This window comes from Palaemon carinicauda, chromosome 8 (assembly GCF_036898095.1).
Source record: "Palaemon carinicauda isolate YSFRI2023 chromosome 8, ASM3689809v2, whole genome shotgun sequence".
NCBI classification, from domain to species: Eukaryota; Metazoa; Arthropoda; class Malacostraca; order Decapoda; family Palaemonidae; genus Palaemon; species Palaemon carinicauda.
Genome location: NC_090732.1, coordinates 65,215,904 through 65,238,484, shown reverse-complemented (window position 1 = coordinate 65,238,484; position 22,581 = coordinate 65,215,904). Strand labels below are relative to the sequence as shown.

At 43.6% G+C, this 22,581-nt stretch overlaps 1 protein-coding gene across 1 annotated transcript in view; it reads right to left on the bottom strand.

Annotated features, from left to right (window-relative positions):
• The window catches only part of tank (EI24 domain-containing protein tank), a 543,339-nt gene extending 539,100 nt beyond the window's left edge, over positions 1-4,239 (bottom strand). Inside the window, exon 1 of the mRNA XM_068378643.1 lies at positions 4,024-4,239. Within this exon, the coding sequence (XP_068234744.1) occupies positions 4,024-4,038 (15 nt within the window). The 5' untranslated portion in view covers positions 4,039-4,239. The remainder of the gene's footprint in view (positions 1-4,023) is intronic.
• Positions 4,240-22,581: the final 18,342 nt, after the last annotated feature.

The following is a 22,581-nucleotide window of genomic DNA, read 5'->3' as shown; positions in this document are numbered from 1 at the left end:
CCGAGAACCTTCCTCCTTCAAGGCAACCCCCGAAGGAGAACGGTCTCTCTTGGTCTTCTTCTTACGCCGGCGGCCAAACCTCTCCCACTGGGAGGCAGACCACTCCCTACACTCACTACACGTTTTCCTGGTCACACCGTCGGCCCCGACACTGAGGGCAAAGGGTGTGAGGATCCGCATCCAAGGCCGACATAAAGGTCCCACAAGGGCGGCCGGCAAAACCAGGGCACGTACGCATAGTAAATATAATATAATAGGTAGTCAACTTCAAACACACACAAGCTGTAGTAAAAAAAAAGCAGGAAAAAGATTAAAGGCTGTCAACGAGGACGATGGACAGACACGTCTGTTCATCGCCGAGCCAAAAGTGAAGAGAAGCAAGTCACCGGTGTGTGGGGGGGGGGAGGCAAGCTACCCTTCCCCTAGCCCCCGCTAACTAGCGCGGGGGTAATTAACCCTCGTCAAAACTCTTGGCTCGTCATTTCAGCTGCGCTAAAAGGTAAACCCAATGTAAATAGCGTGGTTTGTATTTCGGTTACGGAACAAATCCCGTTTAGACTTCTTCTTCCGGCGCCGGGAAAACCTCTCCCACTGGGAGGTAGACCACTCCCTGCACTCACCACATACGTTATCTCTATCACACCGTTGGCCCCTACAAAAAGGACATAAGGTGTGTGGATCTGTGTCGACCGCTGACATATAAGTCCCACAAGGGCGGTCAGGTAAGCCGGGACACTTCCACATCGCAGAGGCCAACTTCCAAACACTCTGTCAAAAAGAAAAAGCAAACAAAGATTGATGGCTGTCAGTGTAGGCGAGGGTGATAGGGGACACGTCCGTCTAGCACCCGAGCCGATAGCAAAGTGAGCTCAGCACAGGTGTGTGTGAGGGGGGGGGGGGGGTAGCAAGCTACCCCTCCCTACCAAGCGCTAACTAGCGGTGGGGTAGTAAACCCTCGTTAAACTTCTAATGGCTCGTCTTTTCAGCTACGCCGAAAGTAATTACCCATATTAAATAGCGTGGTTTGTATTTCAGTTACGGAACAAATAAGTATTGCGCCGACAAAAAATTTATTATTTAACAAATTCCCCAGGAGGAACTCCGAAGAGGGGAAAGCATAAAATTAAGTATTGCGCCCTTCCTTCCCCAGTCGACATCCACGGGAGAAGGGGGGAGCGAAGTAATTGTAATAAAAACAGAATTACAATTATTTAAATCTGCTAAGAATATTCACTTATAGTGAGAACCACTGACCCTCCGAAGGGAAGTGTTCCCCACGGAGAAAGCTGAAGAGTTAAAATACAATTATATTTTCACTAAAAATAATTGAGACAAACAATCGGAAGAGCAACTTAACCCACGCACGGGAAAGGAGCATCCCAATAGTACGCTGTTGTTGTAAAGGTGAACAACCTCGAGAAGAGAGAGACCGTAGTCAATCTTTGAAAGGCCACATTCCCTTCGCTCAGAATCCATGTTTCCCGTAAGAAAAAAGGAAAAGGCGAAGACAATAGTTGAATGAAGAGGGTCCAGGCGATGACGATTCCCCTGCGGCGGCTGAGTTAACGGTTATATGCCGACGGGAAGACCGATGGACCAGAGAGGGAGAGGTTGTTCCCCACGAAGTGGAACTGTGCTGGCCTTGCTACTACGCAAGTGTCGTTGTCGTATATGTATCACACACACAGCACAAACACTGAAAAGGAAACTTACCACATTTCTATACACATATATATATACATAAACATTAAGAATGTTTTCATATATATACAGGTACAAGTATAAGAAAAATTAAGTTAAAAGACAAAAATTAATGGCAGTCCAGAATAGGCGAGGAGGGAGAGAGGAAACAACCACTCTCAATCCAAGCCAAAAGTAAAGTGACTAAATCACAGGTGTGTGAACGGGAGTGGTAGCAAGCTACCCCACCCTACCCCCGTTAACTAGCGGTGTGGGTAGTTGACCCTCGCTAAATTTTAATGGCTCGTCATTTCAGCTCTGCCGAAAGTATAACCCCTAATAAATAGCGTGGTTTTTATTCCAGTTACAGAACAAAGCAACATTAGAGCAGCAATAGTGTTCCAAAAGGTCTGCCGTGATAGGGCACAGAGGACAAGTCCTCACAACCAAGCATAACCTACCAAAGACTAAGAGAGAAGCCTAATAATGGTTAAGGCAACGCAAGGTGGTCTACTATCCAGCACCAGAACAGGGGGTAAGGTGTCCCAATGGGTAAACATAAGTAGACATAGGGAACAGGATCCCAAGAACTGTACCGCCTCGCCAAATATCTAGGCTAAGTGGAAAGTGAAAATAGTTGCCCTAGGGCAACTGAGAACACTATACAACTCCCAGAAGGACCTTCAAGACTGCAGCTCCCCACCGTGATGAATCGACAGCATGGGAGGATAGACAACCTCACCCAACCAGTAAGGTTAGGTGAAAGAAACTATGGCGCATAGTGAAAATTTACCAGGCATGGCCGCTGGCTAGGGTAGGCTAGCCCAAGTCAATGCTGATAAAAAATACACAAGAAACGCCAAGGAAGGATGGGGGGGGGGATACCATAAACATGCCATACTTTAAAATAATATAAAACTTTCCTACAGTAAAATGACTGAATAACCAAGCGTTTCTGAGCGATTTGGAACATAATGCAATGGCGCCGACCGCATGCTGGCTTTGGAACAATAATGCAATCAAAATAAACACACGAAAAAGGGGTACCGTACTCAACTTGGTCGATGAGGAAGTAGCTGAAGCATCCATGATGGAAAATCACTCAGAAAACTAAGAAAAACTAGCAGAAACTCTCCAAGCGACCGTCAACGATGGCGACTGTGAAGGGGAATGGATCAACAGGAAACGTGTTAGTTGTAGCACACTGAGATTGGGAGTTGTAACGGCTCTCTCGCCCACGTATCCTACCAACACCTTTCCTTCGAGACAAGGTTAACTCTCTTCAGGAAGGATAACCATGGCTTGTTATTAACACGTCCCTGATTAGTACACGCTATCTCTCATGGATATTCGCTCCAAAGTTTAGAATTCCATTGAAAATTCTAAGGCAAAATTTCTCTGGTATATCACTCGCAGAAATATCCCAAGTAGAAGCCGCCAATGAGGAACTTCCATCAGGACGACAAGGCTCGAGCCCAAAAAATCATGTTTTGGCCTGTTTTCAGCCACTTACAGTACATGAACCATATATTGTTCTAACTGGTTACCTTGTGCTTATTTTGCATTCCTGCTGCAAATAACTCTTTTAAGACATTTCCCCACCCAAAAACACCCCGGTTTCCCACTGGGGTCCTCCATAATTGTCTTCAAATAAGGGGGTCCAAAATCTCTTGAACAGATGGTTTGCCCAGAAATGCATAAGATACTGAGTAGGAAAAATTTATGGTTCCTGCATTTGGCTAAAAATTAAAGCATCGGAGCCTTTATACATCAGCGGCTAGTTCCTCATGCGTTGATTAAAAATGGACCTAAACTTTCCCCCCTAACCTATCCTTCAAGCCGTGTCCTTACCTACATACTTAAAGGGGGGGCTAACACCCACTTGCGACCCCCCTTACACTGCCGTATTCTACGTTAGCCATAATAATACATAAAGGTGGCCGCTATCATACATACACCCCAAAAGCATCATAAATTTACCTTAATCTTGTAGTAAAGCATAATGGAAATCCTAGACGGACCTCCTATTACCTGTTCCTGCTCATAGCATACACAAACAAGTATTACAGAACGGATAACGAATAAACTTACTGAATAATAAAGTGATAACCACCAGCCTAACCTCAGGGACCCACAACCAAAGTCACAATGGGTTTACTACAGTTTCCTGTTAATTATTGTTGTACATGAATTATTCCAAGAATCGTTTCTTCCGATGACTTTTTCATGGCTAAGATTCGGTGAGTTGGGCTTCGCTCTGAGAACACCACAAGACCCAAGACCCTACAGTAGGCTACCATTTCTTAACAGATAACAGACATTGCTTAATGAAACAACATTTACCTTTATAAAGTCCATTTTAGCATAACGTTAACAGGTGTAAGTTGGCATGTAGTACTTCTGGTAGAAATAAGGCCACTTAATTCACGTGCATAGAACTTAATAGAGATTTAAAGGAACTCTCGTCCAACAAATGGTTTAGACTTATAGTAAACATTAGAGTTGCTCTTTCTGTAACCTAATAACTTCTAGAACTTCTCTTTCGGTGACTCGGTCACTTAAAATTTAGTATTACGTCTCACTTAAATTAGAAAAAAAAAATAAAGTACAGTATCAGTAATTCAGTATTATCATTATATGCTTATCTATACGTCCATGTGAATATTTATTCATAATTCCACCTAAAAGTTAGAACTTGAAAATTAACCATTAGACGATGAAAATATATCTGCTGTAGAGGCTTATAGTGCTTCTGAAATGAATAATAACATGATAAAAATAGTCATTGTCATTACATATATAGAAATAAAACTACTGTACTTTAAGTAATTTGTGACTTCTGAACCCTTTCCATAATTCCCGCATGCTTTACAAACCCTGACCCCATTCCCACCACATGCCTATTATAATTGCAAGAAAATACCGATATAACTGATTAAAGCGTAGCCATTGTCTATATACAGTACTCCGAAAGGTCTAAAATTTACTGGCTTTACTGTAATTTTGGCAAATTTCCATTCTGCACTGGATGCACTCACTGTTCGAACCTGTGAACTTTTATTTCGCTTTCCTAACTTGCCGATGAATATTGCCAACATTTGGCTAAAGTCTACGGACATGCCTCCAACTTTTCATATGCTCACTGTATAGTAGATGGTGAAAGGTGCAATGCTGATCCAGAATCGTGACCTTGATCCGTAACCTCTACAAAATTTCATGGTTTCTTCTGATGCATAATATCTATCCACTATTAAAATTTATATGTGTCAAAGTTAATGTTAATGGAGTCTAATCAGATGAATTTCCAGTGAACATTGGAGTACGCACTCCAAGGGAATGTGTTGTCACCTACGTTGTTTATCCTCCTTATGGATTTTGTAATGCATAGAACAGTTGGGGATGGTGGAGAAGTATTAGACTGGATTTGTAACAGGGAATTACCTGACCTAGAGTATGCTGATAACCTGTCCTTATTAGCAGAACATCACAGGGCTCAAGATAAATAGAAGAAAGACAGATGATGAGAACGGAATATGCAATGGAAGATGAAATATCATTGGAAGGAGAAAGGATTAATGGGGTGGACCATTTAAATATTTAGGAACTATGATCTCTAATACAGGATCTTTATAATTTGTTTTTAATGAACGATTGTATAAAAGCAGACCAGACAATGGCTAGGTTAAGTAAAATTTGGAAATCAAATTGCCTGAATTACATATAAAAACCACGCTATATATCAGTTTAGTGTGATCGATGCTACTGTATGGACACGAGTCATGGTATGAAAATGAAATAATATCCAACATATTTTGTAGATTTGAGAACGAAGCCCTCAGTAGAATATTGGGAGTTAAATTGCAGGACAGGATTAGAAATGAAACTATAAGAGAGGTAACCCGAGTGCCTTATGTGGATGAGATCATGATAAGGGGTAGATGGAATTAGTTTGGGAATGCTCTTCGCACTCCCCAAAAGAGATTAGTTTACCAAACGTTTAGCTGAGCTCCACAAGGCACTAGGAGAGTTGGAAGACCCAGGCATACATAGCTGAGGATTATGAAACGTGAGGTAGGAGATGATGAATGGAGAAGCATTGATTTAAAAGCTTAAGATATAGACGACTGGCGAAATCTAACAGAGGCCCTTTGCTATAGGCGTAGGAGGAGGTACGATGATGATGATGATTAAAATTTGGTAAAAATCCAATGTGTCAATTTGTTTTGACGTAATCTTTAAAATTGTGAAAAAAAAAAATGCAGTCTGGATCTAGAATCCGGATCCGGGTCGTCTCCAAAATTTATTGGGGATATCCATGACCTAAGATCTATCTGTGGTGAAAATTTCGTCAAAATCCCCTCGATAGTTTTCATGTAATCTTGTCCACAGACACACAGAAAAATAAATAAATAAATAAACCAACTCGAAAATATAACCTCCTTGGTGGAGGATGTAATAATAATAATAATAATAATAATAATAATAATGATAATAATAATAATAATAATAATAATAATAATAATAATAATAATAATAATAATAATTCTAAGTTACTCGACAGTCTTCTCGGTCTCATCGTATATAGCTTATCTGATACATTTTGATTAAACATTAGGAAAAAAAAAAAAAAAAAAAACTTCCACAACTCAGTTGAAACGGTGATCGTTAAATTTGTTCTGGGTGTATCAACAATGTTGGTCAAAGTCTTTCTGTATATAACTCTCTTACGGTTTTACCACCTCCCCATTCAGCAACCTAGGAAACCAAGATATATTTGGGGGAAAAAATCCACAAGGAAAAGATATTACCTAATCGGCAAAGAAATCACTTTGTATATAATGTGTTAGAGGTGCACGAGAGATTTTTGTTCACCGCCAAGTTGACATCCAGGTAAACTGGTCATGCAGAGAAAAAACATGTTTGATTATTATAAAAAAGAATAGAGAAAATCCAGGGGTGAAAAAAATGCACCCTCTTACAACATGCCGTGTTCATTGAAACTTCTTAAATAATGTAGGCTATTTAAGAAAACCTATCAGATATGATTGTTAAGAATTTTAATCGAGTTACAAGAAAAACAAAAAACACAAATAACCTATAGGTATTGTGCATAATCGGCATGATAGGCCTACCGATGCAAAGGATATATTTTATGGCTTATGGCACAAAAAGAAAAATAAGTTTATGGATAATTGGCACGCCATTTCATGAGGGTTAATTACTTTAAAACCCTTGCTGAAAATCGGATTGAGTTACTTAATTTGGTATATGGAGCTATATTGCCAAAGAACAGGAATGTAACATAATACACAACATAAACTGAGCCAGATTTTTTCTCTAAAACTTGACATTAATATAACATTTTGTATGAAAACTTAATTATTCGGGTTCCATGAGGGAAAGGGGAAAAGGCCATATAAAAGATAAATGCCATTTAGGTATCTGGTGCTTATTGATGCTCTTAAGAATACCTTTAATTTCTCAGAATGTAAGATACCCACCTTCGAATTGTAACTGTCTCGTTATTTGAGGCGAATGAATTTGCATACTCAAAATTGAATCACTAAATTTGATATTAATATTTTGACATTTTCCATTATCAAGGTTTCAAAATTCTGACCTTAGACACCCTTTTCAAGGTCATCTTTGTTGCAGCTTTTCATAAACTAAGATTTGAACCAAGTTTGAAATCTCTATAATAATTAGATATGACGTAAAGTTTACTTACCAGCAAAATCAAAGCTTTTTCGAGAAAATGTAGAAACTTACGACTTGCTCGAGAGAACGGTGAGTACTGGGCGTTGGAATGAACAGACAATTATACAAATCACACAGAAACTAGGCGAGAGCTTATTATACAGAGGGAGTGTTTATTGCATGTATAATAATGACTAGGGGAGTGCAACTCGTAAGTATAATAATGACTGGGGGAGTGCAACTCGTAAGTATAATAATGACTGGGGGAGTGCAACTCGTATGTATAATAATGACTGGGGGAGTGCAACTCGTATAATAATGACTAGGGGAGTGCAACTCGTAAGTATAATAATGACTGGGGGAGTGCAACTCGTAAGTATAATAATGACTAGGGGAGTGCAACTCGTAAGTATAATAATGACTGGGGGAGTGCATCTCGTAAGTATAATAATGACTGGGGGAGTGCAACTCGTATAATAATGACTGGGGCAGTGCAACTCGTATGTATAATAATGACTGGGGGAGTGCAACTCGTAAGTATAATAATGACTAGGGGAGTGCAACTCGTAAGTATAATAATGACTGGGGGAGTGCAACTCGTATAATAATGACTGGGGCAGTGCAACTCGTAAGTATAATAATGACTGGGGGAGTGCAATTCGTAAGTATAATAATGACTAGGGGAGTGCAACTCGTAAGTATAATAATGACTGGGGGAGTGCAACTCGTATAATAATGACTGGGGCAGTGCAACTCGTAAGTATAATAATGACTGGGGGAGTGCAACTCGTAAGTATAATAATGACTGGGGCAGTGCAACTCGTATAATAATGACTGGGGCAGTGCAACTCGTAAGTATAATAATGACTGGGGGAGTGCAACTCGTATAATAATAACTGGGGCAGTGCAACTCGTAAGTATAATAATGACTGGGGGAGTGCAACTCGTATAATAATGACTGGGGCAGTGCAACTCGTAAGTATAATAATGACTAGGGGAGTGCAACTCGTAAGTATAATAATGACTGGGGGAGTGCAACTCGTATAATAATGACTGGGGGAGTGCAACTCGTAAGTAAAATAATGACTGGGGAGTGCAACTCGTATAATAATGACTGGGGCAGTGCAACTCGTAAGTATAATAATGACTGGGGGAGTGCAACTCGTAAGTATAATAATGACTGGGGGAGTACAACTCGTATAATAATGACTGGGGCAATGCAACTCGTAAGTATAATAATGACTGGGGGAGTGCAACTCGTATAATAATGACTGGGGCAGTGCAACTCGTAAGTATAATAATGACTGGGGGAGTGCAACTCGTATAATAATGACTGGGGCAGTGCAACTCGTAAGTATAATAATGACTGGGGGAGTGCAACTCGTAAGTGTAATAATGACTAGGGGAGTGCAACTCGTAAGTATAATAATGACTGGGGGAGTGCAACTCGTAAGTATAATAATGACTGGGGCAGTGCAACTCGTAAGTATAATAATGACTGGGGGAGTGCAACTCGTATAATAATAACTGGGGGAGTGCAACTCATAAGTATAATAATAACTGGGGGAGTGCAAGTCGTATAATAATGACTGGGGCAGTGCAACTCGTAAGTATAATAATGACTGGGGGAGTGCAACTCGTAAGTATAATAAAGACTGGGGGAGTGCAACTCGTATAATAATGACTGGGGGAGTGCAACTCGTAAGTATAATAATGACTGGGGGAGTGCAACTCGTATAATAATGACTGGGGGAGTGCAACTCGTATAATAATGACTGGGGCAGTGCAACTCTTAAGTATAATAATGACTGGGGGAGTGCAACTCGTATAATAATGACTGGGGCAGTGCAACTCGTAAGTATAATAATGACTGGGGGAGTGCAACTCGTAAGTATAATAATGACTAGGGGAGTGCAACTCGTAAGTATAATAATGACTGGGGGATTGCAACTCGTATAATAATGACTGGGGCAGTGCAACTCGTAAGTATAATAATGACTGGGGGAGTGCAACTCGTAAGTATAATAATGACTGGGGCAGTGCAACTCGTAAGTATAATAATGACTAGGGGAGTGCAACTCGTAAGTATAATAATGACTAGGGGAGTGCAACTCGTATAATAATGACTGAGGCAGAGCAACTCGTAAGTATAATAATGACTGGGGGAGTGCAACTCGTAAGTATAATAATGACTAGGGGAGTGCAACTCGTAAGTATAATAATGACTGGGGGAGTGCAACTCGTATAATAATGACTGGGGCAGTGCAACTCGTAAGTATAATAATGACTGGGGGAGTGGAACTCGTAAGTATAATAATGACTAGGGGCGTGCAACTCGTAAGTATAATAATGACTGGGGGAGTGCAACTCGTAAGTATAATAATGACTGGGGGAGTGCAACTCGTATAATAATGACTGGGGCAGTGCAACTCGTAAGTATAATAATGACTGGGGGAGTGCAACTCGTAAGTATAATAATGACTGGGGCAGTGCAACTCGTAAGTATAATAATGACTGGGGGAGTGCAACTCGTAAGTATAATAATGACTAGGGGAGTGCAACTCGTAAGTATAATAATGACTGGGGGAGTGCAACTCGTAAGTATAATAATGACTGGGGGAGTGCAACTCGTAAGTATAATAATGACTAGGGGAGTGCAACTCGTAAGTATAATAATGACTGGGGGAGTGCAACTCGTAAGTATAATAATGACTGGGGCAGTGCAACTCGTAAGTATAATAATGACTAGGGGAGTGCAACTCGTAAGTATAATAATGACTGGGGGAGTGCAACTCGTAAGTATAATAATGACTAGGGGAGTGCAACTCGTAAGTATAATAATGACTAGTTGAGTGCAACTCGTAAGTATAATAATGACTGGGGGAGTGCAATTCGTATAGTAATGACTGGGGCAGTGCAACTAGTAAGTATAATAATGACTAGGGGAGTGCAACTCGTAAGTATAATAATGACTAGGGGAGAGCAACTCGTAAGTATAATAATGACTGGGGGAGTGCAACTCGTATAATAATGACTGGGGCAGTGCAACTCGTAAGTATAATAATGACTGGGGGAGTGCAACTCGTAAGTATAATAATGACTAGGGGAGTGCAACTCGTAAGTATAATAATGACTGGGGGAGTGCAACTCGTATAATAATGACTGTGGGAGTGCAACTCGTAAGTATAAAAATGACTGGGGGAGTGCAACTCGTAAGTATAATAATGACTAGGGGAGTGCAACTCATAAGTACAATAATGACTGGGGGAGTGCAACTCGTATAATAATGACTGGGGCAGTGCAACTCGTAAGTATAATAATGACTAGGGGAGTGCAACTCGTAAGTATAATAATGACTGGGGGAGTGCAACTCGTAAGTATAATAATGACTGGGGGAGTGCAACTCGTATAATAATGACTGGGGCAGTGCAACTCGTAAGTATAATAATGACTAGGGGAGTGCAACTCGTAAGTATAATAATGACATGGGCAGTGCAACTCGTAAGTATAATAATGACTGGGGGAGTGCAACTCGTAAGTATAATAATGACTGGGGGAGTGCAACTCGTATAATAATGACTGGGGCAGTGCAACTCGTAAGTATAATAATGATTAGGGGAGTGCAACTCGTAAGTATAATAATGACTAGGGGAGCGCAACTCGTAAGTATAATAATGACTAGGGGAGTGCAACTCGTAAGTATAATAATGACTGGGGGAGTGCAACTCGTAAGTATAATAATGACTGGGGGAGTGCAACTCGTAAGTATAAAAGTGACTGGGGAAGTGCAACTCGTAAGTATAATAATGACTGGGGGAGTGCAACTCGTAAGTATATTAATGACTGGGGGATTGCAACTCGTAAGTATAATAATGACTGGGGGAGTGCAACTCGTAAGTATAAAAATGACTGGGGGAGTGCAACTTGTAAGTATAAAAATGACTGGGGGAGTGCTACTCATAAGTATGATAATGACTGGGGGAGTGCAACAGACCTGGGCTTAGATTCAAATTTGAATCTAAGCTCAGGTCTGTTCTCTGTTAATCCAGTATTATCCTTTTATCTAAAATCTGACCTTTTCAGAATTGTTAAGAAACTGACAGCTGTTGGATCCCCTTCTCCTGTATAAATACGATGTCTTTGTACATGTATTCTCATTGTTGAGTCTGTTGATGTCTAGAGTGGATGAAAGTACTAACTCCAATCAAGTCTTTTCATTTTTCCTTCCGTGGCTATAATATATATATATATATATATATATATATATATATATATATATATATATATATATATATATATATATATATATTGTAAGGACATCGCTCCCTCCGTCGTCCAGCATTCTCATTGAATTCTCCATTTCATTTAAATTCTCCTTTTGCCACACTGTGGTTCACTGTATATATTTATTCCGCTCCCTCGGAGCTACAATTTTATGTATTTATCATTTCGCTACCTATTTCTATTGACTTGTATTGACGTGCTACCTTCTTTTACTCCATTACCTTAGGCGTGAGCTTCAGCCTTTGGTGCTCCCACACCTTGGTGCATTTGTAAGGCAGTAGGATGAGCTTAACCGACATATCAACTTCACACCTCTTCGCCGACTCGTCGACTGACCACAACGGAGGATTCAACCTGCCCATCACGCCCAACGGCCTCGCCTCCACGCCCAAAGTCAAACTGCCGCCGTTTTCTCAACACAACACCACTTCCTGAGAGCGGACGTACTCTTCCGAGTCACTAGGCTCAGCGACTCCTGCACCAAGGCCAACATCGTTCTCACCTCCATCCCAGAGGAGGTATTCGACAAGATTTCCCCATAGCTTGACGCCCGGGCTGGCCAAGTTTCCTAGGACGACCTGAGAACGAAACTCATCAGTATCTACTCACTCTCCATTTCAGCAAGGGCACAGAAAGTCCTAGACCTCGCCGGCAAACCCATGGGTGACACCTCTCCTGTCGAGGCGTGGGACGAGTTGACCGGCCTGCTAATGCTTCCCGAGACCGACAGCAACGGCTGACGGCGCGAGATTAGCCTATCTCTTGAGATTTTCCTTCGACGCCTGCCGCAGGACGTAAGGGCCCAATTGACGGACGCCGACACACTTCCGATGAACGAACTCCTGTCGAAGGCTCAGAAGCTCCACGAGGCCTCCAAAGCCTCTCGCCTCGGGGCATCATCAGTATCGCCTTCATTCTCCTCTTTCAGCTGCTCTTCCATAGACTCTTCAGCAACGCCTCCTGACGACGACGACGAGATCAACGCTCTAGCAAGGAGGAAACCACCGCAACCGACACGTACGAACCCTAGGCCTAATCCAGCATGGTGCTTCTACCACCAGCAGTTCAGCAGCAACGCCAAGAAATGTAGGGCACCATGCAATTTCCCTAGAAGATGACGCCAGAAGAAACCACCTACCACCATCGCAGCTGCAGGAAACCAAAGCAAGAATGGTTTCTATATCCTCGACACCGTCTCCAACCATAGACTCATGGTTGACACCGGCGCTATGCAGTCAACGTTCCCGCCGTCACAAGCCGACCTAGACCGTGGTCCCAGCAAAGACGCCCCCTCGCTCGTCGCCTCCAACGGGTCTTCCATACGGTGTTATGGGACTAGGATCCTCAGGATATCTATCCTGGGCTGTTCGTATTCCTGGCCCTTCGCCATCGCTGACGTCAGTCGCCCCCTCCTCGGTGCAGATTTCCTCGCTCACCACGGACTACTTGTCGACGTTGTCGGGAGACGCCTCATTGACACAGGAACCTGCCGGTCCCGCACCCTGAGAGCCGGCCCTGCCACAATGTCCGTATCCGCTGTAATGACGCAGCCCTACGCCGACCTTCTGCAAGAATTTCCTGTCGTTTTCAAGCCCGAGCTCCGACAATCGCTGGGATCCCCCTCCAAGCACGGAATCTACCACCGCATCACGACGACGGGACCTCCTACACACGCCAAATTCCGCCGCCTCCCGCCTCAGAAGCTGAGGGACGCCAAACGCGCCTTTGAGGACATGGAACGCATGGGTATCTGTAAGAAAGCATCGAGCCCCTGGGCATCTCCTCTACACATGGTAAAGAAGCCTGACGGGACCTGGAGACCTTGCGGCGACTACAGGCGCCTCAACCTCATCACAACGCCTGACCACTACCCTCTGCCCATCATGCAAGACCTGACGAATGCGTTGCATGGCGCGAAATACTTCACCAAGATGGACCTTCTCAAGTCTTACTTCTAGGTCCCCGTATTTCCAGAGGACATTCCGAAAACTGCCATTGTGACACCGTTCTGATCTTACACCTTCGCATACTCAACCTTCGGTCTACGCAATGCGGGGGCGACCTTCCAATGCCTAATGGATAGCATCCTGGGCGACCTACCATTCTGCGTCTGCTACGTCGACGACATCCTGATATTCTCAAGGACCAAGGAGGAACACCGGAGGCACGTCCGCGCCGTCCTCAAACGCCTGCAGGAGAATGGCCTAGTTGTACGTTTCGACAAATGCACATTCGGCGCTGAAGGAGTGGACTTTCTCGGTCATCGCGTGTCCTCGAGTGGGATAAAACCCATGACAACCAAGGTGGACGCCATCAGAAAGTTCCCAACACCTACGACCACCCGCCAACTTCAGGAGTTCCTGGGGATGGTCAATTACTACAGGCGCTTCATCCCCAACATCGCACAGACCCTGACACCCCTCGACGACGTCCTGAAGGGAAAGGCGAAGAAACTTGAGTGGGGTTCCCCACAACAACACGCATTCACCCGGACAAAGGACGCCCTCGCAAACACCACTACCCTGGCTTATTTCGACGACAATGCCCCACTGCGACTGACGACCGACGCCAGCAACGTCGCCTGTGGGGCTGTGCTGGAACAGCTCGTCGATGGTTCTCCTCAGCCATTGGCATTCTTCAGCAGAAAACTGAAACCCGCCGAAACAAGATACAGCACCTTCGATAGGGAGCTCCTCGCCGTCTACCTCGCCGTCCGCCACTTCAGGCACATCCTGGAAGGCCCACCCTTCACCATCGCGACGGACCATCAACCCCTCGTACATGCCTTCACAAAATCGACAGACGCATGGTCCTCCCGACAACAACGTCATCTCGCAGCAATCGCCGAATTTGGGTGCACCATAAGCTACGTTTCCGGAAAGAAAAACCCAGTCGCAGACACCCTTTCAAGGATTGAAATCGACGCAGTCCACCTGGGAATTGACTACGCCAACCTCGCATCCGAGCAGCGCACCGACCTAGAGGCACAGGATCACCTGACGGCGCCATCTGCGCTCAAGATAACTGCAATTCCCCTCGGGCCAGCAGGAGTAACTATCCTCTGCGACAGCAGCACCGGCCGCCCACGTCCCTGGATTCCGGCTTCCTGCAGAAGAAAAATATTCGACATCATCCATGGACTTTCACACCCCTCAGGACGCACCACTACTCGCCTCCTATCTGAAAAGTTCATCTGGCCATGGATCAAAAAGGACGCCCGGGAATGGGCGAAGACATCCATCAATTGCCAGACAAGCAAGATAAGCCATCACACCGAATCGGGGATAGGTGATTTTCCCCAACCGAAAAGACGTTTTGGTCACATCCACATCGACGTCATGGGACCTTTGCCGCCTTCAGGATCTGCTCACTACCTACTGCCAATCATCGATAACTCCACGAGGTGGTTGGAAGCATCATCGATGACCGAAGCTACGACCCAAGCATGCGCCGAAGCCCTTTTGTCAAGCTGGGTGAGCAGATTTGGCGTTCCTGACGACATCACGACAGACAGAGGCCCCGCTTTCCTGTCAGAGATATGGCTCGCTCTGGCAAACCTGATGAGAACGATACTCCACAGCACCATGGCATACAACCCCGCAGCAAACGGCATGGTCGAACGAACTCATCGTGCCCTCAAGGCGTCCCTGATGGTGAGCTGCACCGACAGGGACTGGAAATCACGACTTCCTTGGGTACTTCTCGGCCTTCACACCGCCCCTCGCGCAGATGGCGAGCCATCGTCCGCTGAAAAGGTTTATGGAGAGGCGCTCGCAGTTCCCGGCGAATTCTTTCCCACATCAACCGACGACACGCAGCTGGATCATCTTAGGGACATCGCCAGAAAGTTCAGGTCATGTCTTAAAACTTACCAGGACAGAACTAAGCATTTCAAGCCGAGGAACCTAGACGACTGAGAGTATGTTTTCGTCCGTGTCGACGCTCATCGACAGCCGCTAATCAGACCCTATCGAGGCCCCTACCGAGTAATCAAGAAAACAACGAAAGCCTTCCTTCTCGGCGTGCATGGCCAAGAGGACTGGGTCTCAATAGACCGCGTGAAACCGGCATTTCTCGAAGGAAGCGACACTGCCTCCGCGGGACCTGGCAGATCCAGAGTGCCACCTCAAAACAAGGCGCCCAATGAGAAGAAAAGCAACAAACGACGACGAGAGGTAGCGATCCATACGCCGACCGCCAAAGCGCCCCTCCGTTCAAGAACAAGAGGAACCCTCCGACGCCCGAAACGATACGAAGACTAGCCTCATCAGCCTTCTACGCCGCCTGATGTCTTGGGGGGGGAAGACTTGTAAGGACATCGCTCCCTCCGTCGTCCAGCATTCTCATCGAATTCTCCATTTCATTTAAATTCTCCTTTCACCACACTGTAGTTCACTGTATATATTTATTCCGCTCCCTCAGAGCTACAATTTTATGTATTTATCATTTCGCTACCTATTTCTATTGACTTGTATTTCAAGCATTTGTAAGTGTAAAAAAACACACATATTGTAGCGGTTAGTTCAAGCCAGATTGGCGCCTGCGTGCATGCTACTTTTCCGTCCGCACCTTGTATTATATTCTCGCACATGTTTGAATAAACCGTCAGTTGTTGTTGGTCATAGCTCGTCTCACTGTCCTTACAATATATATATATATATATATATATATATATATATATATATATATATATATATATATATATATATATATATATACATATATATATATATATATATATATATATATATATATATATATATATATATATATATATATATATATATATATATATATATATATATATATACATATATATATATATTTATATATATATATATATATATATATATATATATATATATATATATATATATATATATATATATATATATATATATATATATATATGCATATATATATATATATATATATATATATATATATATATATATATATATATATATATATATATATATACAGCTGGTAATACAATTATTCCAGTTCATAATATCTAACTATGTATATTGCTATTAATTTTTATATATATTTTCGACAAATATAACACATATTTAGATACAGAGTGCAAGTTAAGTGTTTGAGGTAAAACTGGTAAATAGAAATGTTATAGTTAAAATAACCTGAATGATTAAAAAAACTATACAAGTCATTAACTATTATCATTAAGGTCACCATTGACATTTTTTACTTCCTCAAAGCTGATAATTATATTCAGATAATTGACAAGTTATGAATTGATATTTAAAATTTGTATCAAAACGGGAAAAAATTGCCATTTTTCTCTTCAGTCTTTTCATACTTTTATACTGGAAAGTGATTTTTTTGTTATCGAAATGCAGAAATAAAAGAAAAAATACGATAGAATGTCTATACTAGGAACTTCTTAATATCTCTTACCTTTCCACGATGGAGTTCAACGTTAGACTGAAGTCAACTGCTTGGGTGAATTCACTTTTTAATAAATTTCCCCTATAGTTGATCCACAGGAATTGACATAGGGCACTTAAACACCTGAGCACGGTGGGAGGTGATTTGAAGGGTCAGTAATCTACCTACCTCCTAGTAATCCTTATTGTCTCAACGCAAAGAATTTGTCCTCACTCATGACTAAGCCGTGTGAAATGACCAATGATGGTCACGGCCACCTATAATCATAGATTAGCAGTCCTGGATCAGTACTCTTTGCTACGGGCCAACCAAGGGAAAGGCCCGTGCCAACAACAAGTGTTGGCTTTAATACCCCAACAACAACAAGTACTCTTTATCGATGGGGGTTCCTCATTGGCACCAAGGTGTTAATCAGGGCAGAGGATTAACTTGAAGCTTGGTCAGATTGTTTATGGCCGAAAAGGATGACTTTCCCCTAATATTTAAGATTTCAGCCGCCTTATTTCTTCGGGTCGAATATAGAAGGATTCGACAGATCGAAGTATTTCTAGAATTGATTCCCTAAGGAGATTATAATCCAACCTATTTAGGAAGGCAGCTGCCACTTCCTTCATGACCTAGTAAAATCGTCTGGCCAAAATTGCAGTAGAAATTAAATTTTTAATAATAAAAACCATCATGAGTTGGTTTTCATCATGGACCACCAAAATATCACTGTGGACCCCCAATTTGTTATGTTTTGCCTGTGGACCCCCAGAAATATTCCATGGACCCCTAGGGTCCATGTGGACCCCGGTTGAGAACCCCTGCTCTAGAGCCTACAGTAGACATGGATCGACGTTCCCATATTTTTGAAACCATGTGTAACTATTCTCGTGCCAACACGATTTGTAGGCTTTACAATATGTAGTATTTCTCTTGGATATTTTGGACGTCAGATTCTGGTAACTTGATGTGTTATTGTACATACTTTAAGCTCAATTCTCTCTTTAATACGCAACCAGTGTAAATCAAGTAGTATAGGAGTGATCCTTTCTCAGGGTGTGACACCTTTTATCCATCTTGTTCCTCTAATTATTATGTTTTGTAATTTCTTGAGTTGTACTTTTGGTAAATTGTAGTAGATGGAGTTACAGTAGTCAATACTGGTAATAGCTCAGTATATCACAACTTTCTTTACAGAATGTTCATTCAGGTATTTCTTTATAAAAGCAATGTTTCTACTACATTATTTATTTGGTCATTGAAAGAAAAGTTACAATTAAGAGATAAACCTAGATCACAAACTTTACTAGATATCAGGACAGAGTTGTTATTTGTGTTTATTTGAATACCACCAAAGTTTCTTGCAGTGCTTTTCTTTCCAACCACCGACTGTCCATATACAACAGGTTACTCAGATGATGATGACATACCAAATTTAAGCCTCTTCTGCGCACCTACGTCATCTGAGGGGCTCAGTGATGGTAAGAACCGGAAACTCTATACTGAAGGAAGATAGGAAGGCTCAAAATACGAATGTTATTACACTAATTGCCAACTTCAAAGTGAACATAATAGTTTGACGCTCAGTATTCAGATGGTGTTGTAATCTGTAGGTATGTCGCATGTCGTCTGTTTGTTTATATTTAGAATTTGACAGTTGACACAGACAAAACCATGGCGACAACTGTGAATAAGTCACAGAAGTGTCTTTTTTGCAATAAACGAAAGGAAACCGATCCTCATTTTGAGTTTCACAGGTTCCGTAAGGATACAGACAGGGGAGTACTGAAAGTATAATACATGAAATATGTGCTACTAATGAGTAAGCCCCACCGATTTTGGATATAAGATTAGGGCAAGGCATCCACAATATACTTTTTTTGGGCTCAAGCCATGGCGTCCTGATGGAAGGTTCCTTTTTGGTAGCTTCCTTGGGTATAAGACTACTAAGATATTCCCAGAGAATTTAACCACAGGTTATCACAGAATTCTAACTTCTGGAGCGAGTATCTCAAAGGTTTCCCTTTAAGACATCGTAATACAACAGGGGACGCGCATGTCTGAACGCGCCACATAGCTATCTTCACCCCGAACAGAGTTAATGCTTCGGTGTGTAAGGACTGAGAATAGCTGGGAGCCGTTCCACAGCTAATCTCACTCGTGGCTACTACTGATACTCGAGACGTAAACAAACGGACGCCATTGCTCTAATGACGTCACGCCCGTCTTCATCCTTTGTTTAGTAGCTGCCCTACTGAGACGGATTTTCCCTGTGTTAACTTTATCGTTTTGCATCTTCGCTATGTCGTTACCTTCAGCCTCGCCTTCTTCTGGAAAGTTGAGTACAAGGTTCTAGTATTGTTTAATTAAGCTCTGGCCGTAAAGTAAATATTACTTTTCGAGATAATTGCTGTTTTGTGGCAGAGCTGTGCCTCTACCGGACCCGCCATTTTATGGCGTCGTTGTTGTTATGCATGTCTTATTTAGTTAGCCACAACAACGTTTCCGGCCTTATTTACTAATCGATTACATTAGTTTATTTAGTCTTCATAGCTAGGAACTTTTATATCGTGTTTAGACGCTTTTTATCGGTCATCGATTGACCTCATACCAGTCGGCTACTATAGCCCCCAGGCCAGGAGCCTACATACAAGTGTTCATGCATGATTTATTAGTGATCCTAGGCTAAGTTATGAAGATAGTGGCATTATTTTACAATACTTTTGACAGTGATGCAAATGTTTTCGCCTTCAGGGACCATATAGGGGATAGGCTAGTCAGTGACTCTTTCTAGCCTAACCTAATGATAGGACCCCTATATGCTTCCTTCATCCCCTGCCTTGGCATTCCCTCTATCTAGCCTTGATTCCTTTTCTGAGTAAAGGGATCAATTGTCTAATAGAGTATATATCGCCTCTCTGTCCTCCCTAAAGGAATGAACCCCCTTTAGGGTTGCATCCGAGAGTGAGGTTAGGCTAGCCCTACCTCTATGGCTAGGATAGTCTATGACTTTCCTGCGATAGCGATATGTCTTCTTCCTTTCCTAGTTCAGGACTCTTAGCCCTGCTCTAGGTTAGGTTAGGAAGGTTTCTCTGTTCCATGCTGAAACTGTACTCTCGCACCGTTTTAGCTGATCTGCCTGATCTTAGGTTAGGGAGTGTCCTCCCTTTCCCTAGTGGCCGCTCTGGTACAGAAACCCTTCCTTGGAAGACTTCTCTCTTCTCCCTCCCCACCTATCTCTTGTATAGCCTAGCCTATGCTTAGGTTAGTTTATACCCATCTGTCCCCTGTCCTACAACTCCTCCTTAGGGTGGAATAGTAGGGCTACCCGAGCTTCCTTGTGCAGTCCGCTCTGGTACATATACCTTCATAGTGTCCTATAAGGTTAGTTGCTAGTATAGCTCTGCATATGGGAGTCTCCCCCCCCCCCCCCTTTTTGGGTGTTCCCTAGCCCTCCCTTGGGCTACCTTGCTCCCGGTCCCTAGTGACCCCTGCTCCTGGATGTTAGAGCCTGCCTCTATCATGGGTACACCCTCTCAGGGAGGGGGAGGGATGTCTGGAGTCCTGATGGTACTTCCTGCATCCCTTCCCCCCTCCCCCCTGTCTCTCTCCCTATCCGGGTGCCGGTCTCTTGCCGCCTCTACTGTCGGCAATACCTGCCTCCTACTTGGTGACTCTTCCTAACCTTGCCGCCAGCCCCCCGTGTACCGAGGGACTGCCGGCTACTACCGGCGGCTCTCCTCCTCCTAGCTTGTCGTCCGCCTGCCGGTCGGCCGCCGGAGTGCCGGCATATACTGCCGGCAACCCGGTACAGCTTTAACCATCCTTATCCCAGTCACCAATCCGGCATCCTCCGACTGCCGGAGCCGCCGCTCCCTGCCGGCGTGCCGCCGTTGTGCCGGCGGCCTCCATCCTGGTATTTGACTGACTTTGAACATTGTCTGTCCTAATGCCAGAATCTATGCTGGAGCGAGCTCCGGCATGCCGGCGGCTTGCCGGATGCCCCGGAGGCGTCAAGAATACTTGCACCCCCTTCCTGTAGCTATCATAGGACAATGATAGCCCTATATCGCAAACAGATAGACTGTTTCTACTATTAAGATCAGTACCTGGTACTGCTCTGTTAGTGATCATGCTGTCTCTTTGCATTCTTCTAATTCCAGCATGCTATGTGCATCTTAGCACGGCTGGTTGCCAGAAGCAGTTACCTTTAAAAGAGGCCTTCTGGCCCTTAACTTGGAACCGAATGATCTCGGTCCCAATCTTGCCCTTGGATTTTTCCACGGAATTCCAAAATACTTGGAGCTCTAAGGAATTATATCCGGTGCCCTCGGTCACTCGGATTATCCAGGGACCAAGCTTATGGTAACCAGCCGGGCGAGATGCATGGAGCATGTTCTCCTTTACTATTTCATTCTCTATGCATCACACCTTTCATTAAGTTAAAATTAATAATTAATATTAACTTACTTTAAGAGCCATTCTTATGACTCCCCCATACTCATTTTCTCTTTCTTCCACAGGAGGAGCAGATGAAGTGTGATTTCGCCTTCTGCGCTGTGAAACGCCCGCAGTTTTACGGGCATACGGCTTGCAGGACTCACGCCCCTTGTGCAGACAAGAAAGGGGATTTGAAGTTTTGGAATCCACTGAACTGTACGGTCTGTCAGGCTCACCTAGTTGAGGCCTTCCATAATCCTCCCTCAGCGGAGATTAGAGACATTTCTCGTGAAAAGCTGCGCAAGTGGGTGCGTGGCTTCCAGAAAAATGCTACCGGACCGTACCTGGCCACCGAAGAACTGAGGTCACTGTTGTTCCCTAAGGCCTCCCCTGACTCAGTGGTACCCAAAGACGTGATCCCCACTGTCCAAATTACGGTGGAACCTGATGTAGTCATGGCTCAGTCCATGCACGAGTGTCGTTTGGATTCCGAAGATGACGAACAGATTTCGGATGTCTCGGAAGACACGGAGAAAACGCTTATGGCTCAAGGAGCCGAAGATGACGAAGACAAGGTGGAATACGCCGAGTCGGAGCAAGAGGTCGCTCCCCCGTCCATCCCCCCTCCTACTCCTACACCGACGGAAATGTCTATTCCGTCTACCTCCTCGACTCCGGATCCTTCTTCTTCCACTCAAGAATTGATCCGACTGATTAGAGCCGTCATGGACGACAGGCTGAAGGAGAACCAGGAGTCCATCAGGTCGATGATAGGATCCAGAGAACCGAAGAAGATTTCGGTCAAGGATCTCCCCGCTTGCTCTCATGCCAACCCGTGGAGGTATGCAGAGCATATGGTTATTGCGACCGGCAGGATCTTTGTCAGTGATAAGATCGGCACGGTCCCTTTGGAAGATGTGGAGTTCTTCCCAAACTTTGAGGCCTACCCGGACTGTTACGTCCGGCTTCGTTCCGAACCTGCCTCTAAGGAAGAGACCGAACCTAAGGAAGAGATAGTGTTCGATCTCGCAAAGGCCCAGGCTATGCTAGCCTCCGCATTCAAGAGTAGAGGCTTTACCTGCTCTA